Here is a 9,528-nt window from a genome sequence, read left to right on the forward strand (position 1 = left end):
TGCCCCTAAACGGGTTTTACCGAGACGACCTCCAAACGTGCCAGAGAGTGGCTCCCCTTTCCGGCAAAAGTCAAACGCGATGAGCGCGACTGAGCGCCGGAGTCCACGTGCGTCGCTCACCCTGCGCGCAGTAGCCCATGCAACCCTGAGTCGGCCGCAGCAGGTACACGTGGAAGTCGCCGCAGTTGCGCACGGTGACGGGGATACGGAAGAGGCAGCAGTCCTTGGTGGAGCCCGGGAAGAACTGCCAGGTGGCGCAGGCGGTGAGCTGGCGCGCCTCACCCGGCGCCGGCAGCGACTCGGAGCCGTGCAGCGACAGCCACACTGGGGCCTGCGTGCCACAGCGGTTCATCTGCACGACAACGCGCGCCCGATTGGAGTGCGCCCGCGTCGCTCGCGCTCCGTGCGAGACGCGAGGAGGCGATCGTCGTCGACTTCATCCGCCGTGCAGCTCGGCGGTACGGCGAGCGGCTCGCGATCGAAAGGTGGTTACGAGGTTGACGCAGCCCATCAATCGCTCTTGGGTCGATACAATAGGTACCACTTTGTGGGGAAATCACCCGTGGTTGTCATGGAAATACTGCCCGCCCCCGCCATAGAAATGTGGAATTTTGCACCACTGGCTTAAGGCTGTAAACAGGAAATGAGCACCGTCTGAATGCTCGATGGGACAGAAAGTCACTTCGACTTCTTCGCTGGTGACCTCGGAGAATTGGTTTGCCCCACAGGAAAAATACTGCTCATTGACCCTGAAGAGGTGATGGACTAACGAGGAACATCCAGAGTGTGATGCTCTGATTCCTACCAAGGTGTGCACATTCACAGTACGTGGCGATAGAACAGGACCGGTGAAATTCCACGCGGCTGATCGCTGTCAGGTGCAATCGAGGAATCGTCAAGTCCGCGTGGTTCAAAGCGGGATGCACCGATTGCAGGACCGAGTCAAATCTAACACCAGTTCAATATTGTTTCTCAATGGTCGTCGATCAAACAAAACTGTCAGAAGGTTGTGGAGGACAGGGTGGATGTGACGAGGCCGCGTTCATCACCAGCTGTGCTGCCCCTGCCCATTGTGAGCTGTGTCTGTCTCTTTTATTGTAAATTACAATCCCGTGCCTCTCAATGATCAAGTTTGGATAATTCGTCCCATGTGTCACGAAGGCCACGTGGAATCTCACCACTCCCGTTCGTGCGCCACGTACTGTCAATGTACACACTCCGTGAATATTCCGAGTGAGTTGACCCTGGCTTCCTGCTAAAACAACAAACGAGGCGCGCCTACTCGGCGCTCGTGAGGTCAGCAAAACAAAGTTATATTAAACGACACTTAAAACGTCGCTCTGTGCCGGCGATGGCTTTCGCAGCAGACCTTCAAGGTATTTTTATAATCTGTCGACAAGAAAAACTGCAAGGCGATGTGCAGAGCACCGTGCAGCAGCTGCACCCTTCGGTTAAAGCAGCTCTTACACTCTTAGTTTTTTCTGTAAAGTCACGTAGGTAAAAAATTTTAATTTTAATTAATAAAAATAAAATAATTTTATTTAAATTAAAATTAATAAAAATAAAATAATTTTATTTTTTACCTACGTGACTTTACCGAAAAAACTAAGAGTATGAATCCTTGCAGTCACGAAAACTTCAAATCTAGAATTAAAGCAGCTCTCTTCGCGACATTTCAGAAGGGTGCCACTTTCGCCGATAAGACATCATCAGCGTGAGGTTCCGCCACACATTTGAAACCATCGTTGGGGTTTCACAGCACGACGATGACGGTGGTGATGATGGTGGGGGTTGTCACGTGTTTTGTGTTGTCGCGGGGCCGCACTAAAGCCACCAGGGGCCTTGCAATGCAGAACACCGGAGTCAAAGAATTGACGAACGTCTCGCGTCGACGCGCCCGCCGCGCTTGTGACCCACGGTTATGCCCGCGTGCAACCGTGCCAAAATATTGTTGCGCCCGCACGCTGGGCAGAAAGGTTATGCTTATTTGACCGGACGAATAAGGCCGGGCCCTGTTCGCCGGCTCCAGAGAGCATCGAAGCCGCGTCGTGAAAAGTAAAAGTGCCCCTGCGGTTTGCGCCGAGACAAATACGTACACACGGGGCAAAAACGTCAAAAGCGCTCATCCTGTAAAAACCTGAGCGAAGCTACGGGGAGACATAAATTGAAAATGTTTCAGTGATTCTCTCCCCTAGAATCGGGCCCCTATAATAAATTTCAGCAAAAGGAAATCCGAAAAAAGTCGCCGCGCATCGTAATCGGTTTTGGCTTCAATAATGCGGCAGCTGCTGAACACGAGAGCGGCAACAACTGCCAACACGCTCAGCGGGCGGCTGGACGGGGGCATTCAATACTCAATCACCTCTATTTTTAAAACGCAACACTCCACCAATAATAATTATTGCCCCACACCACGTGTGCAACGCAACAGCCGCTGCCGCCGCCGCTGCTGCTGCTGCTGCGCGTGCGTGCTCTGGAAGCGCCCCGTCCCATTCCTATCGCAGGTTACGTACAACGGCAGAGCTGCTTCTCATCAAACTTTGCGGGCACCAACTCTAACAGGCGTCACGCAGTGAGTGACGGGCCCACTAAACAGGCAGTGTCTGGCACCAATCAACCATAAGCGGTCTCTGGTGGAGATTCTAAACGGAGTGACGCGTGAGCGTCGCGGGGAGAGGTGACGGAGAGGTTAGCGCTACGAAGCCGGCCACCCGAGTTCGATTCCCGCTCACGGCCAACACCAGTGACGATTATCTGAACCGCTTCTGGGTCTCCCCTAGGTCAACTCAGACTCAAATAAGTACGCGTTAACATCGCCAATAGGGGGAGAAAGGCGGCCGGGCGTGGTGCTGGCCACCCACCCCCTCGTGTGCCACAGCGCCGGCCTTTAGACTGTTGGGGCACTTGCCCCCACAGTCTGTTAAGGCTATACGGGGGATCTTTGTCTGTGTTGCGTGTCCACGCGACGGGGCATGCAGGAACTATACTCTTAGTTATTTCGGTAAAGTCACGTAGGTAAAAAATGAAATTAAAATTAATAAAAATAAAACAAAATAAAACAATAAAATCACGACGTTTCGGAGGCAACACAAGTCTCCGTCATCAGGTGGGACCGTCACAGCCAGATTTGCTGCATCAAGTGAGGCAAGGATTCAAGATGCAAGCCCTTAAATACAAGTTGGGGGGGGAGGAGAGGGGGGGGGAGCTTATCAGAATGTGGTAGCCAATGAATGGAACATATCGGGAGGGCGGGAGGGCGGGAGGGGCTAGAAGAAGGTACTACCTCCACACAGGTCGTGGGCATCTGGGCAGGCTTGCCAAACACGTTGAAGCGGTACCATCCTGCGTCGAGGGAGTGGTCGCAGATGAGGTCCTGGATGGCCGACTGCTGCAGTTGTGTCGAGTCGAACTGCACGCTGCGGAATGGGCTGTCCAGCACCGCGTGCCCTCCGGGCTGGCATTCAGGAGCTAAGGAAACAGGTTGTTTTGTTTGTTAGAAAATGTTGTGTGCTTAGCGAGTTTCATTCTCACCCTTGGCTAACACCAGTGGTGAGTTCTGAATGGGTCTTGGGCCTCTCCTCTGCCCCCAATGTGCGCTGACAAGCGTGGTGAAGTATGGTCAAACGTGAGGATACCTTAATACAGCAGTCGACCGACAATGGGCTGCAAATTTCTACTTTATATTTTAATATGTGAGAGTTACGATTATAGAAAATATGGACAACGATGTTGGAATCTCCCTGTGGCCACAAGGTGAGCAGCTGACAAAGACCTTTGCTCATCTACGTGGCAGCTATAAACATGCACAACAGGAACACGTTTAGGTTTTTTTTGGGGGGGGGGGAGGGGGGGCGAGTGATTGTGCCTTACAAATGAAGTCTTTCAGAATTGAATTCCCAAGTCGCAAGACGCCACACGTGATACAATTCAACCTTAAGGCTCACCATACTCTTTGGTTCTTTCGGTAAAGTCACGTAGGTATAAAATAAAATAAATGAAATCACGACGTTTCGGGCGCAACACAAGCGTCCGTCATCAGGTGGGACAACACGGCAAGAAACAAAGAGTATGGATCCCTGCAATCACAAAAACTTCTAATCTAGATTAAGTCTCACCGCAGGGCGCGTCATAAACCGGGCCCCGAGTTACACCCGGGCGAGGACCGACTCCCGGATGAACCCGGCAAGGGAATCCAACTCGGGATTCCACGTTTGCCTCCCGCCCAGACGCACCCAGCTACGTCGAGGTGGAAGCTGTGCTTCACATGGCGGAGGGCGAGTATTCACTTCACGTTGGCTTGGAGGCGGTGTTGGAAAGCTGCGTGGATCAGTTTGTGGGATCGTCTGGCTTCTGGCAGAGTGTCTGCTGCGCTGTTGCGTGGAATGGATGAAGATTTACAGAAACCTATTTTGGTACACGAAGGTCGGTCATGTCACTAACCTCAAGCTGGAATTTTCAATTTTTTTCCCCATTTGAGTGAACATGTGGGTCAATTAATATAACAGCCTTGAGTTTAACCTTTAACCTCCTGGACGAGATAGCTGCATGCTTCTAAGAGCCGTATTATAAACGTAAGCTGTTGTTACTGTATTTTGAAAAGCGGCATTTGGGGCATTACAAAAACACGGAGCTAATTCAGCTGCTCACTAATTATCACGCCAGCTGACATCAAAACTGCAAACTTCAACATTCCGAGCGAGAGCGAGCGAGAAAGCGGGAGCTGGTTGGAGCAGGCTGACGGCAACTCACTCATTGCCTCTCCCTGGCCACGTGGGGGGGGGGGGGGGGCACGGACCACAGCTGTCGCGGCCAAAAAAAACCCTGCAACGTTCGCGTTGCTCATGACCGCCGCTGCAGATCCGTCGACACGACCACGACGACGCGTGGCTCGCTGAACGCCGACGAGACGTCGTCTCAAATTGGAAACGATTTTCCCCAACGTGGCTATTTTTTCCTCTTTCCAAATTTCTAAAAATGCTGCAGCAGTCGGAGTGGAATTGTTGAGTGGGGCTGTGGGGGTGGGGTGGTGTTTGTTGATGGTATTGTCTGATTTTTAATCAATCATCTGTTGATTTGCTGGTTAATTAAGGTGATCGCTTTCACGTGAAACAAATTAAACCAAAGGCTGCCGATTTGAAAACCTTTATTTGACACAATGATACTCGAGAAAACATTCTAAGTTTCCCAAAATAGTGGTGTGATTCGCTTTGGAAATCGGTATGTAACAAAACGGTTTAACAATACACAGCATTCCTCTTAAATCTGTACGGTTGGTAAATATGCCAAAGTGTGGCCGAGCAGAGAACTTTGCAGTGCTGTGAACACTACAACTGCAGCCCACACAAGACAATGCAGACACTGCATCTGAAGCCAATCGATCCTTCCCCCGCTTATCCGATAAGCGCGCTTGGCTACGTACGGTGCAAAAGAAGTTCAACATATATATTCTTGGTTCTTTCGGTAAAGTCACGTAGAAGGGAAATAATAAAATAAAATAATAATATTTATATATATTTTTTATTTTATTATATGAATCCCTGCAGTCAGGAAAGCTTTAAATCAAAAGTTCAACATACACACATACAATCGTACCGTGGAATGAATGAAATGCCTCGCACTGTTAATGCACGCGCCAACAGGCAGCGACCATCAAGTGCGAGTTTTCAATTTGGCCTCCCACGTAGAGAATCCCAGGCTCAAGGCAGCTTTACCGTTCGTCCCAGGGCCTGCGTGTTGTATTTCCCTGGCGGGGTTAATGCCGCATGCAGCTTCTCCGTGCTTTATTGGTACTGCGCGAGGGATTATCATTTCGTTTTCTACATTGCTGACCTACATTTGTGTTAAATTTCATTGTCCCACTATCTTCCACCTCCCAAGCAGTCCTGCAAACACTGCCCCTAGACGTGGGTATTATCACGAGAGTAAACTTTCACTACCACCTAATTGCCGAAACACAAAATAAATCGCTTATGCTTGGTAAAAGTTAAGAAATTACGGCGTCTTGCGGCGTGATTCAAGTGTCAACAAAAAACACGTAATCCTGATTTTTTTCTTAGAGTAAAAACATTCGGGGCAATCTTCCATTCCACAAACACTTTAATCGAGCCAATAGTCTGGGCTTGTGAGCTGCCCTCCAACCACTCTCGTCTCGCTCAGATCAGCAACACCTCCTCTCGACCACGCAGCCCTGCACTTGTAGCACGACCTTGCTTAAAACATCAAACATCAGCTAAAGGTGGCATTATGGCCAAAGGCACTGATGTTTAAAGGGGGCGGGGGGGGGAGCACAAACAAACGTTCAACGACTGTCACAATTTAAGGGAGTGAGCCCCTCTCTACCTACCTCCAACCCCTCCCCCCACCTTAGACGGACTGCCAATAGTCCCACCACTCGACAACTACGGGACACAACCGACTGCGCTGTTGGTAATCGCCTCCACCACGTCCAGGCCGCGGGTGCGTGAGTGGCCTTGCAGGCAACCTACATAATGCGCTTGTTTGGACAAACTGCGCGCTGTTTGAATAGAGGACGCACCCCACCCACACACGCGCACACAGAGCTGGCCGCGACTCACACGGGGCATTCACCAAGGCGTGCATTGTCACATAAACTACGTTCAAGCCCTGAAATTTGTTTTTTTTTCTTCCTGTCTTTCTTACAAACCGTAAATATTCGTTGCTCGTGAACTGCTCGGCGATTAAAGAGCAGTGGCAGGGCTTGTTGCAGATTGCTTACGGTTCGAATTCCAACGGCCGCCCTGGTTATCACTGCGGTGTGTAATAACCAATAACCACAGCACTGCTACGCGCCACTAGCTTCACAGTGCACGCCACAGACCCCCCCTCCCCCCCCCCGACGTTCTTCGCAAGAGCTGGTCATTGCGCGTCTGCGTCAGGATCCACATTTAAAAAAAATGTATACGCCTGCAAATGACTCAATCGGTTATTATGCACGGCAAAACATCGCCCACTACCGGCAGACTAATGCCCGGGTGTCACGCTTGCTTTTGCAAATGAGACTCATCCAGTTCTCACCCCGGTTCAGCGTCACATTCTAGCCTCAAACGTGTTTAGAACGCCCGGTTTGTTGTCGCGCTAACGTCAGCCACACAGCACTTGAGACCCACCTCTCCGCGGTGTGCACGCGCTGTGCGCGCGCGTGCTGGTGGCACAGCAGGGCATTGCCGCACGCTCGCGAGCGACAGCTGCGCACGTGGCGGTGCGTACACACGAGCAGGCACTGCACGTGGGTGCCAAGCACGTGGCGGTGCGTACACACGAGCAGGCACTGCACGTGGGTGCCAAGCACGTGGCGGTGCGTACACACGAGCAGGCACTGCACGTGGGTGCCAAGCACGTGGCGGTGGGGCGCGTTAACACCGCGCGCGGGCACGACGCGTGTGTCCATGGTGCGGGCGCGTTTGAGACACGCACGTGGTACACACACGTGCCGTACAACTACGCGTCGGACCCACGTGCCGACAGATCACGTGCTGACAGTACACGTGCCGGCAGTGCACGTGCCGAGAGGACAAGTGTTGACAGGGCACGTGTTACACGTGCCAGTAGTGCACGTGTTGCACGTGATTTTACCGAAAACACCTAAGAATATGATAGTACAAGTATTGACAGTACACGTGTTACACGTGCCAGTAGTGCACGTGTTGGCAGTACACGCGTTACACGTGCCGCAGTGCACGTGTTACACGTGACTTTACAAAAAAAGCTAAGAGTATGAGAGTACAAGTGTTGACAGTACACGTGTTACACGTGCCAGTAGTGCACGTGTTGGCAGTACACGTGTTGCCACAACAGTGCTTGCCATCCGTGCCCCCCCCCCCCACCTGCCCCCCCGCGAGACCTTTAAACCACACACACACCATGAAGCACGCTGGTGCCCATCTCGGCGTGAAGAGGAGGGCGATGATCAGAGGGAGAATTTTCTCGAAGAGGAACGTGGTGAAATGATGAGAATTGTAACGGAGGAGGAAGAGGGAGCTCGTGATTTCGTGATTTCGACGGGAGGAATATTTATCGGGGGCGATGGATGATGGATTGCTCGAGGATGGTGAAAGTTGAGTGCGAGGTGTGAAGAGTCACGGTGGCGTGGAGGGGTGATGGTGGTGGTTGACAGAGAGACGAGGCGTAGACGACGTTCAGAGTGTGTGTGTGTGTGTGCAATGTGCATGCGAAATGATAACGGCGTGCAGCGATCTAGCGATACGGTCATGACATGCAGAGGGATAGTGACGCGTGGAATACATTGACGCGCTGGGTATAGAGTGCTGATTAGTTGTGTCGGATGAATGATGAGGTGTAAGGGGTGAATGATGAGGTGTAGTGGTGAATGATGAAGTGTAGGGGGTGAATGATGAAGTGTAGGGGTAAATGATGAAGTGTAGGAGGTTCATGACGATGTGTAGGATGTGCATAACGAGGTGTAGGCGGTGAATGATGAAGTGTAGGGGGTGAATGACGAGGTGTAGGGGGTGAATGGCGAGGTGTAGGGGGTGAATGACGGGGTGTAGGGGGTGAATGACGGGGTGTAGGAGGTGCATGACGAGGTGTAGCCGGTGCATGGCGAGGTGGGTGCACGGTGATGGGGTGCGGAAGGCGATCCCACGAAGAGGACGATCTGGTGACGAAGTGCAATATGGACAGTGACGCGTGGAGTCTGAATCGTCCACGTGCTGAGTGTACGACCTGTGGAGGGGGGGTGGGGGGGGGCAGGGGGTGAATGGCGAGGTGTGCATTCTGACGAGGCGTGGAGGTCGACGAGGTGCGGTGGAGGGAGCACGGCCATACCTGCTCGGGCGATGCTCGCCCTCCAGCAGCAGAGCCAACACAGCCAGGCGAGCTGGCGGGGTCCAGGGGCCATGCTTCTCTCTCTCTCTCTCGGCAGGCCGCCTCTCTCTCTCTCTCTGCACATCACTCCCCCCCCTCCTCCTCCTTCTTCCCGCTCCTCCTCCTCTTACCGCTCCTCCTCCTACTCCCGGCCAGGCCGATCAAAGTGCTTCCACGGCCCGAGCTGACGAGCGTGGAGATCGGCCGAGCAGTGCGGGTGGGAGGGGGGTGGGAGGGGGGTGGGAGGGCAGCGAGTGGGGGGGATGGAAGGTGGAGATGGGGGGCAGGCAAAGGTGGTCGATGATGGTGGGGGTGGTGAGGGTGAGGGTGGTGGTGGGGGGTGGTGAGGGGTGGTGAGGGTGGTGGTGGGGGGTGGTGAGGATGGTGGTGGTGGGTGGTGGTGGTGCTGTTCAGGGTTGTCGCCGGAGGTTGGTGAGGGTGGTGATGGTGGTGAGGATAGTGAGGATGGTGAGGATGGTGAGGATGGTGAGGGTAGTGATGGCGGTGAGGATGGTGAGGATGGTGAGGATGGTGAGGGTGGTGAGGATGGTGAGGGCGGTGAGGATGGTGAGGGTGGTGATGGTGGTGAGGATGGTGAGGATGGTGAGGGTGGTGATGGTAGTGAGGATGGTGAGGGTGGTGAGGATAGTGAGGGCGGTGAGGATGGTGAGGGTGGTGAGGATG

General features: G+C 53.0%; 1 protein-coding gene across 1 annotated transcript in view; it reads right to left on the reverse strand.

The window, feature by feature from the left end:
• LOC133344944 (von Willebrand factor D and EGF domain-containing protein-like) overlaps positions 1-8,956 on the reverse strand; it is a 39,107-nt gene extending 30,151 nt beyond the window's left edge. Inside the window, 3 exon segments of the mRNA XM_061555274.1 lie at positions 121-352; positions 3,284-3,468; positions 8,806-8,956. Coding sequence (XP_061411258.1) covers positions 121-352; positions 3,284-3,468; positions 8,806-8,878 — 490 coding nt within the window. The 5' untranslated portion in view covers positions 8,879-8,956.
• Between the last annotated feature and the right edge of the window lie 572 nt (positions 8,957-9,528).

The sequence above is a fragment of the Lethenteron reissneri genome, chromosome 21, assembly GCF_015708825.2.
Source record: "Lethenteron reissneri isolate LAM-NWPU_2019-01 chromosome 21, ASM1570882v1, whole genome shotgun sequence".
Lineage (NCBI taxonomy): Eukaryota > Metazoa > Chordata > Hyperoartia > Petromyzontiformes > Petromyzontidae > Lethenteron > Lethenteron reissneri.